The sequence below is a fragment of the Myotis nattereri genome (assembly GCF_964212035.1).
Source record: "Myotis nattereri genome assembly, chromosome: 3".
NCBI classification, from domain to species: domain Eukaryota; kingdom Metazoa; phylum Chordata; class Mammalia; order Chiroptera; family Vespertilionidae; genus Myotis; species Myotis nattereri.
This window is the reverse complement of record NC_138077.1, coordinates 177049763-177073098: the sequence shown is the minus strand read 5'-3', so window position 1 is coordinate 177073098 and position 23336 is coordinate 177049763. Positions and strand designations below refer to the sequence as shown.

At 46.9% G+C, this 23336-nt stretch overlaps 1 protein-coding gene across 1 annotated transcript in view; it reads right to left on the bottom strand.

The window, feature by feature from the left end:
• FYB2 (FYN binding protein 2) overlaps window positions 1-22809 on the bottom strand; it is a gene marked incomplete at both ends in the record, with an annotated part of 100905 nt that extends 78096 nt beyond the window's left edge. The window contains 1 exon segment of the mRNA XM_081085755.1: window positions 22582-22809. Coding sequence (XP_080941881.1) covers window positions 22582-22809 — 228 coding nt within the window.
• Between the last annotated feature and the right edge of the window lie 527 nt (window positions 22810-23336).

The window sequence follows — 23336 nt, the reverse complement described above, 5'->3', positions numbered from 1 at the left end:
TAATTTGGATAGTTTTAGATTTTTAATAAATTATATTGCTACTGTGACCATGCACCTTGGGTTTTCAAGGTAGTTCTGATTTCATGCAACTTAAAAAGTGATAAGAAAATGCAGAACTAGATAATATACAATTTAGTGTTACACCCTTTCAAAATGGATCTGCAAATGATCATAAATTCTGTGTCAAATCACCTGTCCTGATTTCTGGTTTATAACATACTAGAGGTCCAGTGCATGATTCATGCACTGGTGGGGTCCCTTGGCTTGGCCCTGAGCCCTCTTGCAATCTGGGACCCTTGGGGGATGTTGGAGGGCTGGTTTCAGCCCAATCCCTGCAGGCCAGGCTGAGGGCCTGTAGTATGCATATAAAATTGTTGGTTAATCTCTTCCCACCCTTTCCCCTCCCTCCTTCGCTCTGAGATTCACCAGTCTGTTCCACGCTTCCATGCCTGTGGTTTCTGCTCTTGCATTGAACATCTGCCCCCTGGTGGTCAGTGCATGTTGTAGCTACCAGCCAGACGGTTGCTTAGGTTTTTATATATTTAGATGGTACAGACAGCTGCTGCACCCTCTCACATTTAGCCTGATGTGGCAGGCTGCTGGGTGAAACTCTCCTATGTCACAGCTCCCTGGGCTTACTCACATCTACAGCAGCACACATCACACAACAACGCAAGCTGCAGTGAGCAAGGCCCACACCTGCTCAACAAATTAGTAGCTATTCAGGAGGTGAAAGTCATCATAAAAATAAACATAAGTACCAAAAGGGGAACACACCGTTTTGATGCAGATTTCTTGATTTAAAAAGAAAAGAAAGCCAACTCACTTTTGATTTTCTGCAAGTTGCTGAATATTGCCCTATGTATGGCAACATAAATGGCAGTGGTTTACCACACAGTAAACATTCTCCTTCTGGTACAAGAGTGCAGGAGCCTTAAGAAAAATGCAAGCTCAAAGTCCAAAGCACAGAAAAGGCAGCAGAAGACAAAAAAATTATGAGCCCAGGAAGAGAGGCAGTAATAGCTGTCAAATCTTGCCTAAGATGGAGAGAAATAAAAGGCCATTAAAAACAGCATCCTTCAGGAGTAAAAGGGCTTTGATCCAACCTTCACTACTTCAAGGGCCATAGTAATGTCCAAAGAGTCATATTCCTGGTACCAGTGATTCATTCTGAAGCCCCCAGGAAGCAGCAGGAACAACAGAGCATAGAAGGGCTGTTTGAAAACCTCCCATCTGTCCTCTGAGCAGATACAGGATGGAAAGGTTAAAAGCTTACATCATAAAGGTGTGAGAAGCAATAACTACACACCCCATTACCCATCAGGTAAAATCAGAACTCTTTTCCATCCTTCATGTTCTGCTAGAGCTGTGAGCTTGAGCAAGCTACTAAAGCTCTCTGCACCTGTAAAATGGGGCTAAGAATGCCCACCACATGGGACTGTCATAAGGTTGCAGGTAAGTGTATACAAAGCCTGGAAAGTGTCTGGCCCAGGTCAGTGCTCTTGGTAAGACTGCTCCTCAGATGCAGTATACTAAAAGGGAGGTGCCCCAAATTCACCATGCTACCAAACACCTCTCCGACAGCCATGGCACTGCCCACTGCTGATTTCAAGCCGCCCACACAGTCCTGTATGGTCCTAATGAGAGCACCATGCCTCCCTCACAACACCCCATCTCATGGATTAAAGCTGCCTGAATCCCCAATCCTTAATGGTGGGCAACAGTTAGCGATGACTCTCCCTGAAAGGATAGGTCAGCACAATTTCTATCCCTGTTCATCTTGGTCATCATCAAGCCTGACCAGAGTGGCTCAGCGGTTGAGTATTGACTTATGAACCAGGAGGTCACAGTTCAATTCCCAGTCAGGGCACATGACTGGGTTGCAGGCTCGATCCCCAGGAGGATGGTGCAGGGGGAAGCTGATTAATGATTCTCTTTCATCATTGATGTTTCTATCTCTCTCTCACTCTTCCTTCTTCTTGAGATATATATATATCAAAGCTGGACCACTAACACAGGTCCTTATGTCCTACAGATCTCTCTCATATGCCCAATTGAACACCATTTCTTACCCTTCCCTCATCTCCCCATCCCTTCCACTGAGTAGTCTGGAACTCACAGCCAGTGGTTAGCAAAATTCCCTCATGTCCTCAATCTCTTCTATGAACATGCCCTTAACTTTCTTGCTCTGATTCAAACTGGTATCTCCATGAAGACACTGATTCCCCAGATGTTTTCTCAAGTGTGGATATTCCTTCCACACTCCTCACTCCTGGCCAGGAGGTAGATAAAATGTCCTCTTAGCTCCTCGTTGCCACTTCCACAAAACTTCTCCTTTCTAGGAAACACCAACTCCTTCTAACAGTATTCTAAACCAAACCCCCTGCTTCCTCCTGCCACCATCTACATCCGTGGTCATTCTTCTTTATTTATTGAGGATTTTAGCACCTGCCTCACTCCTCTCCCTCCACGCCCTTGACAATGAGCAATTTAGAATCCATCTAGAATAGATAATCCTTCTAATAGCCTGGGTTCATTTCTGATGATCTTGTCCACCCCACCTCAGCTGAAATGTCCACAGACACACCTTAGACTTTGTCATTCTCAGTAGCTGGACCCTCTCCAGCAGATCAGTTTCAAAGATCCTGCTCTTGGATCACCACTTCCCATCTCACCCACTTGCCTATTCTGCCACCCCACTCCAGCAAACCGTTGGAGTGAGGTGACAGAATTAACCCCTGGGCCTCGACAGGTCTTCCCTGTCTACTACCCCTCGCCATCTTCATTTCTCCACACACCCAGATTAGATCCCATGGATGATCACCAAAATCACTCTCTGGAATATATCAACTCTTCTGCCTCCCTCCCACTTCCTATGTATTTGTGCCTTGGTAAGAGTACATGTGCCTAGAATTCTAACCCTGGTTAAACTGTCCTCCTCTTCTTTATTTGACCCTGGAGTGCACCCATAGTAGCTCCCACTGTGCAGTGTGTAAGAGCTGGAATCATCTATTAGAGCAGGAGCATGCCGGACTCATAGTCCAGGTAAGGAATTGTGATTTTGTCCAGTAGTCATTGGGAAGCCTGGAAAGGCTATGAGCAGGAGAGTGACACACTAGGTGACCCAGACTCATTCAAGGTGCCGTGCCTCCAAATCTCTTTTGGTGCTTCTGTCACTATGCCTAGGCACATGGCATAGATCAGCAATCTGTGTTCTTCTGAATTACAATGAGCTGATTAGAAAGTATTTGTATGTATTTATGCATGGAGGGAACTGAGGAAAAATTAGAAGTAATTCCAGACCAAAATATCTGAAAGGTGCCTTGAATTCTTAGGTTCCATCTCAATCTCTTGCTCTGTCTCCAGGCACTGTGCCCAGCAGCATGCACATATTATTTCCGTTACTGTGACCCGGGGCTTCTGAGCTGTGCCCTTGAAGATGGAGACAAACCCGAGAAGCAGAGCTTCTGAAGCTTGCTCAGGTCACACAGCTAATGTGTGTCGGATCTGAGCTGGGAACCCAGCCCCAACACAGAAGCCTGTGATGTTTTCAGAGGAACTCTATTGGATCACATGCCTTTTCTCTAATCACAGATTTTCATTTGTCTTTTCCCAATGCATCCAACAATGACTTGTCTCATGCCTACCGTGAGAAACATCAATGAATAAACAGACAAGGGGCTTACCCCAGGGGGCCCGGTCTGATGGAAAAGATGGCAAAGGAAACACAGTGACAGTGCCCCGCAATCACTGCTGCAATGGGGCAGCCCCAGGGCAAGTGGAGGGAAAGACTAGCCAGGTTAGGGGAGTGCAGAGACCTTCCTGCAGAAAGCCAGGTGCGAGAATAAATAGGAGCGTGGCCGTTGACAAGATGGGTGCATCACAGGTGGAGGGGGCATATAAGACCTGAGGCCTGAGAGAGCAGGCAGGTTGGGTTTGCCAGGTGGGGATTATGGCTGAAGTGGGAGGAAGGGAGGGTGAGAAAGGGGGTGAGGCTATATCCCAAAAGGCCCTGTAATCCATTGAAAACAAACGTAGCAACACACATTTGCATTTTTATGGTTCAAAATACTTTCTGGGCTCTATAATAGGGAGATGGTGCATTATTATTTATTTTTTAAATTAGTTTCAGAGAGGAAGGGAGAGGGAGAAGAAGACAGAAACATCAGTGATGAGAGAGAACCATTGATTGACTGCCTCCTGCACGTCCCCTATTAGGGATCGAGCCCACAACCTGGCATGTGCCCTGACGGAATTGAACTGTAACCTCCTAGTTCATAGGTCGACACTCAACCACTTGCCAGGCGAGATGGTGCATGAGAAATCGGTATTTTGCAACTTCCCTACTCCCTCACTCAAGGCATGGGCCTGCTCAGAAATGCTCAAGCACAGAGAAAAACAAAGATGGACAGCTGTTCATGTCAAACAAGTGAGGTTTATGATGTCTTCTGGAAAATCAGAAAACCAAAAATCAAAAACAACAACAACAACCCACCCAAAACCACAATGGGTTCAAGAAAGAGCACTTCAAGAAACTAAAATGTTGCCGGTTAGCTGCATTTTATGGTGGGGGTGAGGACCTCCAAGGGAAAATTGGGCCATACCTTCTCAGAGGCCAAGTTCAAAATGCAGATCCCAGCAGAGCGGCTCAAGTTTGACTTAGTGAACAGCCTGGGGCTAAGGGCCTGTAGTCAGACTTTATGGTCTCTGCCCAGGCCAGCCCTCAGCCTACCCCAGACTGGCCTCCCCTACACACTTCCCCTGCTTGGTGCTCGTTGGCACTGAACCTCAGGGCCGAGAAACGGGAAAGCTCACAGGACACTGGCTGCCAGCACGTTGGAAAATTCAACCACAGAGAGTCCTTATTTGCAGGGCTTCCTGCTCTCCGGGCTGCCCTCTCGCACCCCAGACGGAACAGTCACTCAGTGTCCTTTGGGTTTATGACAGTTTTATTTCAGGTGCAATTTACTGAACACTGAAAATAGAAGGCCTGAATACCTTCTTTGAGCCGCTTTATTGCTTTCACCCTACACCGTATGATGTAAACGCTGTAGCCAACGTGGCCATGTCGATTTCTTAGATTTGTTTTTTTATACGAGAGTCCCAGCTGCATGCAGAAACAGTCCGAGGAATCAAAGACACCATTCTAAATGCAACGGAGACAGCTTTCACAGGTGTTAGATGATTTTGTTGTGATTTGAAAGAAGAGAGAGCAGCTTCTGTCTGCCTTTCTATCTATGCAGGACCTTCCTTCTCAACAATAGCAGTGGAAGTCAATTTTCAGATCTGTTGTGCCACCATCACTGCCATCAGCGTCTCCACCTCCATGGCCACCGTGGTGCCACCACCACATGGCACCATTCACGCAGCCTGCAGCACTGTGATCGGTGCTTTTCAGAAACACCCTCAGAGCCTCCCCGCAGCCTGGCGGGGCAGACATTATTCACCCCATTTGGTAGATAAGGAAACTGAGACCTGGAGAGAGAGCAGGTTAGCTAAGAGATCAGCAACCACAGAGTGGCTCTGGAATCAGACCAGCTGTGCTGGAATCCTGACCCTTCCCTTTCAACTAGTGTTTGAACTTGACCTCCATCACCTCAGTTTTCTCATCAATAAAACAGCATCAATAATAGTATTTGCTCTATTGATGCCTGTTAATTTAGACAACCCATGTGTTCAGCACAGGGCCTTGAACCTATTTTCTATAATGCTAATTATTATTATTATGAGCATTGTCAAAGTTTGCATCATTATTCAGAGGTAAATTTAGATTTAATAATCAAATCTCATTCCAAACCTCGAGCTCTTTTCCCTCGCCCACACTGGGTTGGACCCTTTCATGCATTCTTTTGCTTGGGCTTCCACAGTGCTAGGAGAAGCGACGAATTCCCTTTCACAGACGAAGAAAGGGAAGCTGGAGGGGCCACAGTACTGACCTAAGATCCAAGAGCTCATAAATGGCCGACCTAGACCTTCAGACCAACATCCCCCAGTTCCTTCTAACACACTACACACAGCCTCAGTCTGGGCCTCCAAACAGCCCATAAATGCAACTAACGAGTATGTGCAATGCCCTTCATCTGGGACAAAATGTCTTCAGTCAAAGCCGATGTGCAGCAGTCTTTGTGCTTTCTGAACATGTTTTCTGCTGATCCACTCGCCACACCTCAGGATCCTCTCCACTCAAAGAGCCAGCGAAGCCAGAGCCTCCTGTGAAAGAGGTTTGCACCAGCAATCGGTTACACAGCAATCCCTGACAAGGACTCCCAGCAGCAGCTCCCAATTTCCTCCACCTGCGAGGGTGCCAGCTGTGAGCCAGCAGCAGGGTTTTCAGCCCAGCTGTTTGCTAGGGAAGAAGCATCCGTGGTCCTTGGAGGCAACCATAAACTGATGAATTTACTGGTACAGGGAAACTGTGTGCTGTAGCAGAAAAACACTGATAGGAGAGGCCTGGGTTCCACATCTGCCTCTTCCACTCCCTAAATGTGTGTTTTGAGGCAGCCACTTAATATCTCTTCCCTACCTGTGAAATGGATATGCTTATTTATAGCTGAGAGTCAACTAATGCTTCTTGCATAAGAGGGTGAATTGACAGTAATCTCTGTCCAGCCTTCCTACCTGCCTTTTCAGTCAGTAGTTTATTCAGTCAACAAATGTCAATCCTCTGTATCAGGTGGTGGTGAACAAGTGCTCCCTGTCCTCATGGAAATTACAAGAAAATGGACTGTTTTAAAGGACAACAGAGATCACTCATTCAGTCATTCACTCAATAGCTAGTTGAGTACCTGCTATGTACGAGGCATGTGGAAATTCACTGTAAAACACCACACAGGTGTGGGATTAACAGCCTCTTTTCCTCTCATATCCCCTCTAGATACTTACTGTTCTTAAAGCTTCTCATCTTATGTCCTCTGGTTCATTCACTGTAAGGAGGCATTCATTTCTCTCTCTTTGATTCACCCCTGGATTTCCTGACCTATCACCTGGGGCAGAGAGGACAGTAACTATTTGTGGAAGCAATGAGGGCCTCTATGCTTTTGTTTTTTTAAAAAATACTTTATTGATTTTTTACAGAGAGGAAAGGAGAGGGATAGAGAGTTAGAAACATCAATGAGAGAGAAACATCAATCAGCTGCCTCATGCACACTCCCCACTGGGGATGTGCCTGCAACCAAAGTACATGCCCCTGACCGGAATCGAAACTGGGACCCTTCAGTCCACAGGCTAACGCTCTATCCACTGAGCCAAACCAGTTAGGCCATGGGACTCTATGCTTTTGCACACATTTCATCCTCTGCCTGGAATGCTCATTTCCCTTATTTTCTGAAAAATAGCTGTCTTGCTTGACTCAGCTCAACTGCAGAGGACACCTTCTGTCAGGAATGCGGTGAGTGGTGGTGGTCCCTGCACCTCTCTCTGCGTTGTTCACTACACTGTTAGTGTCTCTTCCATCTTTCACTTCCTGCCCAGACTACATGAAGTGCAGCAGTAGGGCAAAGAACATGGGCTTTAGTGTTGAAAAGTCTTTGGTTGGAATCCTCTCTCTCTCTAAGTTCTGGCGAGGCTAGTATTTCCATTCTCTTTCCCCTATTTCCCAATGAGTAAAATGGGGATACAACTATTCACATCATAGGACTGTCATGGACATCACCCCTGGCTGGGTGCCTGGTACAAAGGAGGCCCACATAATGATATTTTGATAAAGGTAGTTGTGATGTGGATAAAGAGACTGAGGAGGAGGAGGAGGAAGAGGAGGAGGAGAGGAACAATGATGTTCATGATGATCAAGGTGGTTTTGGCAGTGATGAAATGGTTACCTGTGACAACAGTACATGTTTCAGAAATAAGTACAGCATTAATTGGCTGATGATTTCAGATGGGAAAATGTTGTCTGTTCTGGTAGGGTGGCACTTTATGTTTCCAATAATCAAAGTGCCTCCATTTTGGCCCCCCTCTCCTTCACTGACATCAAGTATCCATAGGGTTTCTTGTGGCTTTCACTCCACTTGACCCCATTGGTTCTACTCATGTTTTGTTGTACAAAACTGCCCTCTTTCTCCCCTCCCCATTTTCCACTTTGCACCCAGTCCCGCCACCAAAGCCAGTTCAGAACAATGGACAGCAGCACAAGACCTGGTCAAATTCAATCCATACAGCCATTTCACACTCTGTCCTGAAAGTTTCCCTTACTACTGTCATCTTAATCTGCAAAATACTAAAGGGGACTCTAGCAAGGAAAAAATTGACAAAGGCAACTAGATAGAGATGGCATTGAATTGATCAGCCCAGTGACACCAGCTTGAGGGAACCACAGCCAGAATAATTGAAGGGCAGACAAGGCAGGCTCTGCCAACTAAAATGCACGGCTTCGCTGAACATGAACTGAGATTTTTCTTTGTATTGATTGACAAGAGGAAATCACAGGGCTTTGATTTGAGATGGGGCTGGCAAAAAGAAGAATCCTACACAACTGCATTGTTTTGAGAGAAGAAAGATGAAAACTGGGAGGTGATTTAGAGCCTCAATTTGTTCATCTGTATGCTCTGGTTTTGAAAGTTTGTGCTAAGGATTAGAAATCCCTGAGTCTAACTTGTTACCGCTCACAGAGCAAACAGTTAATCAATTTGTATTGCTCAAATGAACATGCATATGTGAAATGTGTTAACCACAATCTTATAGTACTATATAGAAATTATTTCATACAGAACTTATCATGGCCTGAAAAAGTTAGCTATGACACCTTATTGAAAAAACACACACACACAACCTACAAAACACCTTGTTGGACAACTGAAGGTATAAAATCCATTCTTTTTTTGGTTAATATTTAAAATGTAAATAATTGCATTGTCCTGTCTACCTTACGAGGTTCTTATGAATATCAAATAAAATGAAATATGAGGATACTTTGAATAGAATAAAAATTTAAAAATAACTACAATGCAACACAGATTCAAGACAATTCCTTTAAATATGTATAAACTAGAGGACCGGTGCATGAAATTTGTGCATGGGTAGGGTTCCTAGGCCTGGCTGGTGATCATGGCCCATCTGTGGGGCAACTGGCAGGGCGATTGGGGGAGCCCCCACTGGCACCCACCTTGGCTGGCTTGGGGCCTGCAGGCTGGGGGCAGCTCCTACATCGAGCATCTGCCCCCTGGTGGTCAGTGTGCATCATAGCGACCTGTCATTCCACCAATCATTCAGCTGTTTGGTTGATCTGCATATTAGGCTTTTATTATATAGGGTGGTGTCAATCTGACACAAAAGGATTTTTCAGATGGAAGGAGCAGTTGATCCTTAGAATTGGCATCCCAAAGAGAAGGAACAATTAGCTGGGGATTTCAGTGTCTAACCCAGCACCCACCACATGGTAGGCACTCAAAATATTCATGAGAAATTAATGAATTAAGGATGAATAAACCTCATGGAGGCTGAGGAGAAAAGAGGGGGAATTCTCTAACACATACCCACTGGCTCATGAGCAGTCTGAGGAGGAGGAAGGCTCAGTGGACTCAGTGTCTGCTGTATCCTCCCCTCACCGCTCTCCACCCGCCGCTCCCCTCCCCCCCCCCCCCCCGCAGTTCTCACCCTTGTACTGGTCCAGTGCTGGGTGGAGGATGTGGTCCCCAGCAGGGCACACATGTCCCCATGTTTCTCTTCTGCCACTGTCCCCAAACACACCTGCTATTTCCTGCCTTGGTTCCTTTGTATATGCTGCTCCCTAGGTCTGGGATGCTTTTCCCTCTCGCATCCCCCACCACCTGGTGAACCTGTTCCATCCTTTAAAGCTGATATCAGAAATTACCTCCCTTCAGAAAGTCTGACTCTCAGGTCAAGTTTAACCATCTTCCATCTCTGCTCTCTCAGAACATAATATCATTATTCAGATTACATTATAATTGTTATATTATATCACAATTGTATTATTTTTATGTGTCTTTCTTATTAAATTCAGCGATTTTAGGGTGATCTAAATTGTGTTTTATTTCATGGGCCCTTGGTACCTTGTCTGTTCAATGTAAAAAACCTCTGGGGTCAGACAGATTTGGAGCAACGTTCAGATCTATCACTTAGTAATTGAGTGGTTTTAGGGGCTAGTTCAGCCGTGGGCAAACTACGGCCCGTTTGAAATGAATAAAACTAAAAAAAAAAAAAAAAAGACCGTACCCTTTTATGTACTGATGTTTACTTTAAATTTATATTAGTTCACACAAACACTCCATCCATGCTTTTGTTCCGGCCCTCCGGTCCAGTTTAAGAACCCATTGTGGCCCTCGAGTCAAAAAGTTTGCCCACCCCTGGGCTAGTTACTGAAACCCACCCAGGTTCATTTTCTCCACTTGAAAACAGGAGAAGTCATGTTACTTATCTTTTCCAGGTTGTTGTACAGATTATATTATTCACAGGAAGAACTAAGTGCCTGTAGCCCAGGGGTGGGCAAACTTTTTGACTCGAGGGCCACAATGTGTTCTTAAACTGGACTGGAGGGCCGGAACAAAAGCATGGATAGAGTGTTTGTGTGAACTAATATAAATTCAAAGTAAACATCATTACATAAAAGGGTACGGTCTTTTTTTTCAATAGTTTTATTCATTTCAAACGGGCGGGATCCGGCCCTCGGGCCGTAGTTTGCCCACGGCTGCTCTAGCCCCTCAAATATTAGCTATTGTCGTCTTTGTAGTTATTTAACCAATTATGCCACCAGGAGAGAGAACAGTGAATAAGAAATAGGCACTTCCTCTTCTTAGAGTTGGAGAAATTAAATCAATATTTAGTAGTACACAATTTTTATTATTATTTTTTTACAATTTGTGATGCATGTTCTGAAAAACAAACAAACAAAGAAACAAAAAACAACCCAACAAATTTGTGGTGAATAATAGTCAGGAGGGGCTAGCACTATAATAGGCTGAATAACAACCCCTCCCAAAGATGCCCATACCCTAATCCTCAGAAACTGTGAATATGTTACCTGACATGGTAAAAGGGGATTTGGAAATGTGATTGAGTTAAAGGTCTTGAGATGGGAAAATTATCCTGGATTATCCAGGTGGGTGCAAAATAATTAAGGGTCTTTCCAAGAGGGAGGGAAGAAAATCAGAGTGTGGAAGATGTAAGGATGGAAGCAGAGGTCAGAGAGAAAGAAGATGCTGCTGCTTTTGAAGCTGAAGGAAGGGGCCATGGACCAAGGACTGTAGGTGGCCTCTCAGCTGGAAAAAAAGGCAAGGAAACGGGCTCTTCCCTAGCGCCTCAGGAGGAACTAGCTCTGTAGACCCATTTTAGACTTTGGATGTTGAGAGCTGCCAGAGAATGAATTTGCGGTGCACTAAGCCACCACGTTTGTGATAATTTGTTATAGCAGCAATAGAAAACTAAGATGCATGCTCCAAAAAGAAAACTTCAGGGCACAGTGGTCAGGACAGGTTAGGATTTGTTGTAATCCAGCAACTCCCAAATCTCAGTGGCTTAACCTGAAGATCTCTCTCTCTATCATCTCTATCACTATCTCTATCTCTATCTCTATCTCTATCTCTAATTTCTATCTCTATCTCTATCTCTCTGTCATGTGGTAATGCACTATATGTCTGACATGAGGGAGGGTTCTGCTTTTCACATTCCTCAGGAACCCACTATCTAGTGATGTCACCATCTCAACACATGCCTTGAAAGTCATGGGGCTTCCCACCTGCCCTGATGGCTATTTGCTTTGCTCAAGGCTACAAAGTTTCAATTATAGAAGATAAATAAATCCCTGATACCTGCTTCCAGCCCACAGGCATGGCCAGCCTGGAAACAGCCATCAGCCCCTCACACAGGCTGGCCAGGCACCCCAGTGGGGATCCCCACTGTGAAGGGGATGTGGCCAGCCTGAAAACAGCCATCAGCCCCTCACCCAGAATGGCCAGGCACCCCAGCAGAACCCCCCTCACCCTGAAGGAAGTGTGGCCAGCCTGAAAACATCCCTCCGCCCCTCATCCAGGCTGGCCAGACACCCCAATGGGACTCCCACCCTGATCCGGGACACCCTTCAGGGCAAACCAGGCAGCCCCCACCCAAACACCAGGCCTCTATCCTATATAATAAAAGGGTAATATGCAAATAGACCCTAACAGCAGAATGACTGGGAATGACTGGTCACTATGACACACACTGACCACCAGGGGGCAGACGTTCAATGCAGGAGTTGCCTCCTGGTGGTCAGTGCGCTCCCACAGGGGGAGCTCTGCTCAGCCACAAGCCAGGCTGATGGCTGACAGTACAGGTGAGGTGGTGGGAGCCTCTCCTGCTTCCTCAGCAATGCTAAGGATGTCCGACTGCAGCTTAGGCCTGCTCCCCACTGGCAAGTGGACATCCCCTGAGGGCTCCTAGGCTGCCAGAGGGATGTCTGACTGTCAGCTTAGGCCTGATCCCCTGGGAAGCGGGCCTAAGCCAGAAGGTGGACATCCCCCAAGGGGTCCCAGACTGCGAGAGTTCACAGGCTGGGCTGAGGCTATGTTTCTGCTGGGAAATTTTTGTGCACCGGGCCTCTAGTATGCTAATAATATGCTAATACTGCTCAACCACTCACTATGACATGCATTGATCACCAGGGGTCAGACGCTTTGACCAGTAGGTTAGCTTGCTGCTGGTGTCTGGCTGATCGGGACTGAGCTAGACAGGCCAGACATGCTCTGGAGCCCTCCTGCATCCCTCCCTGGCCCTGATCATGCACCAGTGGGGTCCCTCAGCCTGGCCTGTCCCTCTCACAATCTGGGACCCCTCAGAGGATGTCGGAGAGCTGGTTTCAGCCCGATCCTGCAGGCCAGGCCGAGGGACCCCACTTGTGCATGAATTCATGCACCAGGCCTCTAGTAAATAAAATAACCACTATTAATCTTAACCTCCTCCCCCATGAACCAGAAATTCTCCTTTGATATCAGGTTTAACTATAAAATCTTTGACTATCAGAAGTCAGGGTGGTATTTGAAGACTGTTATTCTCTGTATCATTTTGCAGGTGAAGATTCTAAAGACATGCCCAAAGTCACATGGACTCATTGCCAGGGCCAACGTTGGTTCTAAACAACACTTTCCCTACCTGTCTAGGTGGGAGAACTGACCCAGGGGAACACAACTCATGTCAATGTGGGAACCATTTTACTAAGATAGAAACCAAGATATTATGATTCCAACTTTTCAGATAGGAGAGCTGAGGTTCAGGAAATTTATGTCCCAAGGGGTGGAGTTTGAACTTGAACCTCTGGTACTCTTGCCCATGCTTTTAATCCAGGGATGGGCAAACTTTTTGACTCGAGGTCCACAATGGGTTCTTAAACTGGACCGGAGGGCCAGAACAAAAGCATGGATGGAGTGTTTGTGTGAACTAATATAAATTCAAAGTAAACATCATTACATAAAAGGGTACGGTCTTTTTTTTCAATATTCATTTCAAAGGGGCCGGATCCGGCCCTCGGGCCGTAGTTTGCCCACAGCTGTTCTAACCAGTACTACACAGCTCCCTCTGGGTATGCATGGCCCTCTCTCATCTAGTGCTGGTGACGAGAAAAGGCAATGCCTGGAATCCCCTCCCACCCCTTGTAGCTCCCAGCTCCCCTGCACTCCTGGGCTGGAGCAGAACACAGCACACATTCCCAACAGTGAGTCTGCAGGTTGAATATTCTCTACTGACTCAGTCTCATGAAGCTAAAAGTCAGTATCTCTTTAGCAATGCTGAAGACAGAGGGTTTACACCCAGGAGGTAGGGATGAACACCTCCACCTGTTGATAGGTTAAAGCGTTCATTGGAAAGCACTCAAACACTTGCAGCTATATGCCAAAACAACTTTGTAGATGGAGGGCATTGCCAGGCTGTGTTTCTGCTGGGAGATTTATGGCTGTTTTTCACTGTGAATGCATTGCCTACTCTGAAGGGATGTCTTTTCTGAGAGAGAAACTTGAGGGGCAGAATGTCTTGACTCTACCATTTGCCCTGGGTTGTATGTCGTCAAAACTGCTTTTGTCTTTCCAAGCAGAGACTGAGAGGAAAGTTGTGTCCTTGGGTTTCATGGCGCTGATGTGGTGGGCGCCTCTCCATTTACAGCTAGCTCTGTGCTTTCCATGGGCTGAGTCTGCTCCTCTACAGTTTCTGGGAGAGAGGCCCTCTTGTGGAATGTGTCCTCTAAATCTTCAGCTTCTGGGTTTGAATCTCAGGGCCACCACCTGCTGGCTGTGTGACCTTCAGCAAGTTATTCAACCTCTCTGGGTTTCTCAAGGGAAGCGCCCACCTACCTAATGGCAGTGCCTACCCTACAGCTGCTGTTGTGAGTTAACACATACAGGGGTGGGCACAAGTAGGTTAATAATAATACATAATGCAATAATAAATGAATGATAATACAAGAATAAACTTTGTATTTTGTGTACTCACGACTGTAAACCTATTTTCGCCCAACCCTCTATAAAGCACTTAGAATCAGGCCTGATTTGCATTCATAGATGAAATATCAAATAGGTCTCATTAGGCACACTTAGATAAGAAAACTAAATCTCAGAGAGGATGACTGACTTGTTCAAGGTCACATAAGTGAATGACAGACCTAGATTCAGATTCTGGTCTTCTGATTTAGAACATTTGTAAAAACATTTGTCTAATGTTCTTCTCATCCTATATAATAAAATGCTAATATGCAAATAGACCAAATGGCAGAACAACTGAACAGCTGGTCACTATGACATGTGCTGACCACCAGGGGTCATGTGTGGAAAATGGCTGGCATTGGCAGCAGGCAGCAGAGCATGGAACATGGTGGGTGTCAGCTGCGGCGGGATGCTGGAGCAGGTGAGCGTGGGTGCCAGACCAAGACGATGCCAGTCGCTATCATTGGGGCAAGCTTCTAGTGGTTACTGAAAATTCTTTGCTCCCATGTGTCATGGTCCCACCCGGCGCTTGCACCTGCTGCCGGTGCTGGTCCTGCTCACAGCCACAGCTGGTGCTGCCGCTTGCACCTGCTGCCGGTGCCTGGCACCGGTCCGGATTGCTAGCGGAGGCTGCTGGCCCTGATCACCCCTCAGGGCTTCTCCACCTCCCCTTCCTCTTGAGGGGTGATCAGCTGATCCCGTTGATGGTGCTGGCCCTGCTTGCACCCGCTGCTGGCGTGGGCCCCAACTGCTCTGCGCCGTCAGTGGGTATGAGTGAGGCGGTACCATCAGAGCATGGGAGCAGAGGCAGCAGGAGCAGGGCTGCTGGCTGATAGGGGACCAGGGCTGCAGCAGGAGGGGCTGGGAAGGGGCACGGAGAATGGGCTGAGACCCGCCCATGTGCCACTGCAGCCTGGTGGTCCACAGTTCCTTTCAAGGTGCATGAATTCATGCACTGGGCAACTAGTTATGATCATAAAGAGGAACCCAACTAAGAGTTAAAAATGGGGACTCCTGCCGAAACCGGTTTGGCTCAGTGGATAGAGCATCGGCCTGCAGACTGAAAGGTCCCAGGTTCAATTCCGGTCAAGGGCATGTACCTGGGTTGCGGGCACTTCCCCAGTGGGGGATGTGCAGGAGGTAGCTGATCTATGTTTCTAACTCTCTATCTCTCTTCCTTCCTCTCTGTAAAAAATCAATAAATTTAAAAAAAAAGAAAAAAAAGAATGGGGACTCCCAAGTCAGAGATGTCTGTGTTTGGATCCTGACTGTGCCTCATCTACAGAATGCAGAAGATAAAATCAGTAATAATAATATTGCAGAGTAAGAAGTAAAACTAAATTTTTCCAGTATTGTGATCCAAAATTGCTTATTATTTATGAAGCATATTATCTGTAACTCCTCTGTTTTTAGCATGTCCTAACCAAAGGTTTGAACTAATCTTTAAAAATCATCTCAAGAATTTGCTAATTTAGATTTTTACAGATGAGAAAAACCCAATCCAAGAGTCCATGATCAGGGAGAAATAAATACTGACCCCGGTCCTAAGATTATTTCCATCCCTTGTGTGTTTTCCACACTACCCGGTAATAAACACCTCTCCAATTTCTTCTCTAAAGAGCTAAACACACCTGTCGTTGTGGCGAGGTCAAAATAACAACGTGGTACAAATGAGGTACCTCCCAGGTTGATGGGGGAAGGGCACTGCCCTGAGTATTTGCATTAATTCTCTTAATTAATTTGCTGATAAGTTCCAAGCCTGACGTTGCCAGGCCTGCCGTACAAGGTACCCCTGATGCTGTGGCTTAAATAACAGATATTTTTAGTCTCACAGTTCTAGAGGCTGGAGGTCCCAGATCAAGGTTGGTTCCTCCAAAGGGCTGAGGGAGCCTCTTCTCCAGGCCTCTCTCCCTGGGTGTGGATGACTGTCTTCATGTTCCCAGGGGCTCTCCCTGCATCTTCACATTGCCTCCCCTCTACGTGTATCTCTATGTCCTCCTCTGCATAAGGACACTGTCACAGTGGGTTAGGTCTTCCCTAATGACCTCACTTTTACTTGAGTACCTCTGTAAAGATGCAGTCTGCAAAGAAGGCCATCTTCGGAGTAACAGGGGTCAGGACAGTGGTTCTCAACCTTCTGGCCCTTTATTTTTATTTTTTATTAATTAAATCTTTATTGTTCAGATTATTACATTTTTTCCTCTTTTTTCTCCCCCCCATAACTCCCCTCCTCCCAATTCCCACCCCACCCTCCGCCCTCACTCCCCACCCACTGTCCTCATCCATAGGTGCACGATTTTTGTCCAGTCTCTTCCCGCATCTCCCACACCCCTTACCCCCCAAGAATAGTCAGTCCATTCCCTTTCTATGTCCCTGATTCTATTATGATCACCAGATTATTTGTTCACTTGATTCTTAGATTCATTTGTTGATAGATGCATGTTTGTTGTTCATAATTTGTATCTTTACCTTTTTCTTCTTCTTCCTCTTCTTAAAGGATACCTTTCAGCATTTCATATAATACTGGTTTGGTGGTGATGAACTCCTTTAGCTTTTCCTTATCTGTGAAGCTCTTTATCTGACCTTCAGTTCTGAATGATAGCTATGCTGGATAAAGTAATCTTGGTTGTAGGTTCTTGGTATTCATCACTTTGAATATTTCTTGCCATTCCCTTCTGGCCTGCAAAGTTTCTGTTGAGAAATCAGCTGACAGTCATATGGGTATTCCCTTGTAGGTAACTGAGTTTCTTTCTCTTGCTGCTTTTAAGATTCTCTCTTTGTCTTTTGCTCTTGGCATTTTAATTATGATGTGTCTTGGTGTGGTCCTCTTTTGATTCCTTTTGTTTGGGGTTCTCTGTGCTTCCTGGACCTGTAAGTCTATTTCTTTCACCAGGTAGGGGAAGTTTTCTGTCATTATTTCTTCAAATAGGTTTTCAATATCTTGCTCTCTCTCTTCTTCTGGCACCCCTATAATTCTGATGTTGGTACGCTTGAAGCTGTCCCAGAGGCTCCTTACACTATCTTTGTATTTTCGTATTCTTTTTTCATTTTGCTTTTCCAGTTGGGTGTTTTTTGCTTCTTCGCATTTCGAATCTTTGACTTGATTCTTGCGCTCCTCTGGTCTGCTGTTGGGTGTCTGTATAATATTCTTTATTGCAGTCAGTGTATGCTTAATTTCTAGTTGGTTCTTTATCACAACATCGAGGGTCTCATTAGATTTCTGGAGGATCTCACTACATTTATCGGCGGTCTCACCAGTCTTTTCGAGGGCCTTACTAAGTTTATCGGCAGCTTCTAGACATTTCTTGAGAGACCTTAAAAGTGTGGTTTTGAGCTTTATAACTTCCATTTCTGACATTTGCGTCCTGTTTCTTTGTCTCCGCATTTTTTTATCTTTTCTTGGTGCAACCCCTAGTGGTCTTTGTGCGCAGTCTTGTAGTTCAGCCTTGATTGTTGTCGGCAATACCGGGGGTGATTTGACCTCCAGGCTAACTGGCTATGAGAGTCAGCTGTGTCTGCAGTGGGAGAGCTTCTGTGCTGGATCTCTAGGGCGGTGCTAATCTAGCGTTTTGCCTGAGGCTATTCGGCAAATGGCTCTGCGCAGGGCTTGGGCAGGGTGGGTCCCGGGGATCTACAGGGCGGGCAGAGCAAGAAGTTATGGCTGCTCTCAGTTCTGTCCCTAGGGACTCTGCCTCACAGAGTCCCAGCAACCACTGCAAACCTCAGAGAGAAAGCTGCCTTCTGAGTTCCGACTGAAGCCAGACAGTCCCGCTTCTCCCGTTTGAGTCTGGGTCCCTAGAGACTCGCCCAGATCTGGAGCTCAGAGTCTGAAACTCCCTCCCGATTGAAAACAACAACCGTGCCCTCCGCCGCCAGCCCACTCCGCACCCGAGTATTTCACTTCAGCACTGTGCCTCCTCTGAGTCTGGGTATGATATTCTCTTTCCTCCTAGTTGTAGAACTTCCACTCAGCCAGCCTTCCTGTGGTTCTGGATGATGTCCGTTCCGTCTTTTAGATGTATTTTTGATTGGTTGTTCGAGGCAGCAATCTCCAGCGTTAACCTATGCCGCCATCTTGGTTTCCTCCACCTTCTGGCCCTTTAAATACAGTTCCTCATGTTGTGACCCAACCATAAAATTATTTTTGTTGCTACTTCATAACTAATGTTGCTACTGTTATGAATCGTAAATATCTGATATACAGGATGGTCTTAGGCGACCCCTGTGAAAGGGTCGTTCGACCGCCAAAGGGGTTGCGACCTAAAGGTTGAGAACCACTGGGTTAGGACTTCAACATATGGATTTGGTGGGAGGGGACCCAGTTCAACCCATAACAGTCCATTTATTATTACTATAACTTATTGTGATTTTAGTATGTAGTCTACCTTTTGAGCTCATTGAGCTATTCTAAGCTCTTTGTATAAAAATTCAGTTGATGGCTAAGAGGTGAATATTATGATCTATCTTTACAAATGAGATAACTGGTGCATAAAGAGATGAAGTAACTTTCTCAAAGCTGTACAGCTAGTAAATGGCAGATCCAGAAAATGAAACCAGTCCAGCTGCCTCAGTCCATGCATTTAAGCACCAGTATGTCCTGCCTGTGTGAGCAAAGCCGAGTCCTTTCTCTCCGGGATCTCACAGTCCAGACCTTGGTCCTTTCAAAGGGCTGGAGTCATGCAAGGTTAAGGAAGACCCATTGTGACCAAGGGGCTAGGGAAGGCTTCCCAGGGAGGTGATATCTTAACTGAGTCTTAAATGAAGTGAAACTAAGCACTCCAGAGAAAGAGAGTGTGCATGCAGCAATAACAGACTGGAACACAAGCGATGTGAGGCCAGGGGGCTGGAGTGGGAACACATAGGGCAAGTACCAGAGCACCTTGGCCTTATCAGCCAGGTTAAAGGGCTGGGCTGTACCCCACAGGCAATGGGGGACAACTGAAGTGGGTACAGCAGGGGAGTGACATGACCAATTTCACCTGTTAGAACCAGTGATCCTGTGGAGATGGTGGGTACACAGTTTGGAGGAGTAGAGCATGACTCCTTGGGAAGCTAACAATGGGTCAGTGCTGGAGTCAGCCCTGCAGGTGTACAGGCCACGTAATGTTTCACCATCAGGGACTAAACAACACGGTCCAGTGCAGCCCAGTCTCTGTGCACAAACGAAAGGGAGGTGGCCAGTCTTTTGGAATTGTGACTAATGATCTTCCCTTTTTCTCTTCTCAGAAATGCCTTGGAACTCACAGGAAACCTCGCCCCTGACAGTCTGATCTTAATCCCAGGGCACTCTACTCTCCCATATACTAAACACTCGGGTGCACCCAACATCATGCTAGATGATGATAATCTAGTATCTTAATCATACCTCCTGCCTGGGCCTCTCCTTGAACTATAAACCCAAATATCCAACTGCCTACTTGGACCCTCACCTTCCAACTTACTGTGAATACAGCTGACTCCTAATCTTTCTGCAAATCTGTTCCATCTTTTTCTTTTTTTAATATATTTTTATTGATTTCAAAGAGGAAGGGATTATCTAATAAAAAAAGCATTTGAGGATTAAAAAAAAAAGAGGAAAGGAGCGGGGAGAGAGAGAGAAACATCAATGATGAGAATCATTGACTAGCTGTCTAGTCAATGGGGATCTGGGGATCGAACCCACAACCCATATGCCCTGACCAGGAATCAAACCATGACTTCCTTATTCATAGGTCAATGCTCAACCACTGAGCCATGTTGGCTGAGCAAACCTGTTCTATCTTAAATCATCTCATTAAATGTCAATTCTTCCAGGTGCCCAGGCTTTGCACCTGCAAGTCCCTTTCTTTCACATTATTTTTGTCCCAGGAATCAGTAAATACTGTTGACTCTACCATTTCTGACCAGAATATGACCATTTCTAGCCACCTTCACTGCCAAGACTCTGTTCTGAGCCACCATGCCCACCTGCTTAGATTTCGACAACAGCCTCCTACCTGGTCAGACAGCTTCTAGCCTTGCTCTCTCTCATCATTTGTTTTCACAACAACAGCCAGATGATCCTTTTAAAATATAAATGGGATCTCCACGTGCTACTCACAACACTCAGGTGCTCTCCATCTCACTCAGGGAGGAATGTGAAGTTCCTGCAATGGTCTCGAGGGCCCTACCCGGCTGATACTGCCTCCCACCACTCTCTCCGTTGCGGCCTTTCTGGCCATTTTATTGCTCCTTGAACACACCAGGCAAGCTTCTGTTCTGAGCCTTTACATGTGCTTAAATCTCTCTGTAGAAAGTCCTTCCCTAAGATATCCACATAATCAACTCTTTCACTCCTTCAAGTGTCTGCTCTAAAGTCACCTCACAGCCATGCCTTTCTTAAAACAGCAGCCTCTCCCACTGCCTCTCTATCCTTAAGCCCTTCCCTGCTGACTTAAAAAAAATAAATAAAACAAAATCCTCCTTTTAAAATGAGAAATAACCCATATTTCTCTTTCGATCATTTTTCCCTTTCTCTGAGCAGAAAAAGTTGCAGAACCACATTAGCTTAGTCCATAAAAATGTTATTAGCTAACATGCCCTTTTGTACATTTTTCTCTAAATTGCCTAACATTCTACCTGCTTTGCTATTGTAATCCTTGCTAGTGATGCCTGGCTTATAACTGAGACTCAGTATTTGTCATGGACAGATCTAAGGTCACGCTCCAGCCCTGCTACTGGCCAGCTGTGTGATATTGAGTAAGTGATAACCTTCTGACCGCCAGTTTCCTCTCTCGCTCAAAACAACAAACAAACAAACAAAACAGGGCAAATGCAAATGGCATTGACCTCGCTGTGTTGCCATGCAGATGAACTGAAATAGTGGGTGCCAGTGCACATCCTGGAACATCAGAAAGGGCAAACTATATGTCCGTTTCTTTTTCCTACAACCACACCAAACCTATTTATTCAGCTTCACATTTTTCCATGAAGGAGGAGCTTTACGAAGGTTGCTAAACTGCAAGTGTGTGTGTGTGTGTGTGTGTGTGTGTGGGGGGGGGGTGGTAATTAGGGGAGAAGGGGATTTGGCAGAGGGAAGATGAAAGCAGCTTGCCCTTGGTCATTCTTTTCCAAAGCTCGGCTGGTTGCACTGGAGTGATCGGCCACAGAGAGAGAGAGTCCCACGCCCTGGGACACAGGGGCAGCACTGAAAGGGTCCTGTCTCCATTTGAAGCCAAGCCTCTGAGGGAAGATGCATGATTCACAGCAGAAAACAGCTTCATCCCAAATGCCTGATAAAGAGGATATGGAAGCAAAACACACCTCTGACCCCCCCCCCCCCCCCCCCCCATCCCAGAAAGAAACTGATTTATTGAAGAGAGAAATAGAAGAGGTGGAAAACTGAAGGAGAAAAAAGCAACATGTGGCCAGTCAGGCGAAAGAATTCTCCAACTATGTAAGCAGCGCGCTGCACGGAAGAAGGGACTTCCCGCCCGCTTTGTGCTGGGCACTTTCCCATAGAAAGCACCTTGGATAATCTCACAAACCATAACTCACTAGTCCTACACTAAGTCCTCACTTAACTGTAAACCAAACAACTTAGTTGTAAACAGCACATTTCACGGAAGGCTAATGGATATAAGCCAGGGATAAGTTATACGGAAAGACCTTGAATGAAAACTGCCCCAATCCTACTTCAGCAGCAGGAACCCTAGGGCGCAGGAGGATCCACTCCCTTGCCTGAGGACACACAGCGAATGAGGAGCAAAGTGCACTGAAAAGCCATAAGCATGGCAGTCCTGCCTCCTGCCTTCTGCCCTCTACCCTCTGCCCAGGGCGCCCACGTACCACCAGGAGGAGACACAGGCCACAAGGGCAAACACAAACCGAGAGAAGCCAGCAGGCTCCCAGACCAGGCTGGGGAACCAGTTGGAAACCTAGCCGGCGGGATGCCCGCTGGGGTCCCTCACGCCACCGTCCCCAGGAACTCTTGTCCCCTTGCCCTCCACCCTCCGAGGTGGCACAGGGCACAGTACAACCTGCTTCAGTCCCACTTTCCCGGGAGCAAGACCGGCAGGAGCGGCGCTGCACAAACGCAGGAGGTGTCAGCTCCTCTCCCGGAGGAGGAGGAGGGGGGACGCCTTTCCCCGCGGCTCTCCGTTGGGAGGGACTAGACCCGGTGAGACTGACACAGAGAAGGCGACAACCGAGCCCCACGCCTTACCCCGTCCATGGCTTTCCTCCGCGGCAGAGTCTGGGACACGAACCCAGCTTCCCAGAGCTGGATCCTGGGGCCCAGGGAACCCTTTGCGGCGCCTGCGCCGGCCAGGAAGCAATCATTGTCCCGGGACACACCTGAGTCCCGGCTGTGCACCTGCCCCACCTGGGCGGCGGCTCCTCCCTCTCCCGGGGCTGGGGCCGGAGCAATCTCTTCGTTGGCCGGGCAATCCATGGCCCAGCTTCCCAAGACTAGGCGCCTGCAGGGGGGAGAGAGAGACCCCCTGTCCTGCCCTTGTGGGCAAGAGGCTCTCTGCCCACTGCTCCCCAGCAGGGACTCTCCAGGGGCGTTCACTGTGCCCAGGCAGGGAAGTCAGTGCGGAATGGGGCGCAGGGCTCTTGTTAGTACATAACACTCAGCTGGACAATGTAATCACCATCAGTGACAGCCTTGGCCTATCCCCTCCCATTGGATGACTACAAAGGGGACAGAGCGTGCCTAAACCCCAGGGCGATTTCCTGGAGGCCAGAGGGGCAGCGGCCATAATGGAGCATCTGTTTTTGGCCAGGTGCTATCTAAGCGTTGGGGTACATTGTCATACTTCCATCTGACCATAGCCCTGGAAGGGCTATGATCCCACTTTAAAAGATGAGGGAACCGAGGCTCAGAGAGACCTTATAACCCGCCCCTGGTCACACAGGTAGAAGATAGAAGCATCAGGATTTGAACCCATGTCTGGCTGACTCTAAAGTGATTTTGTT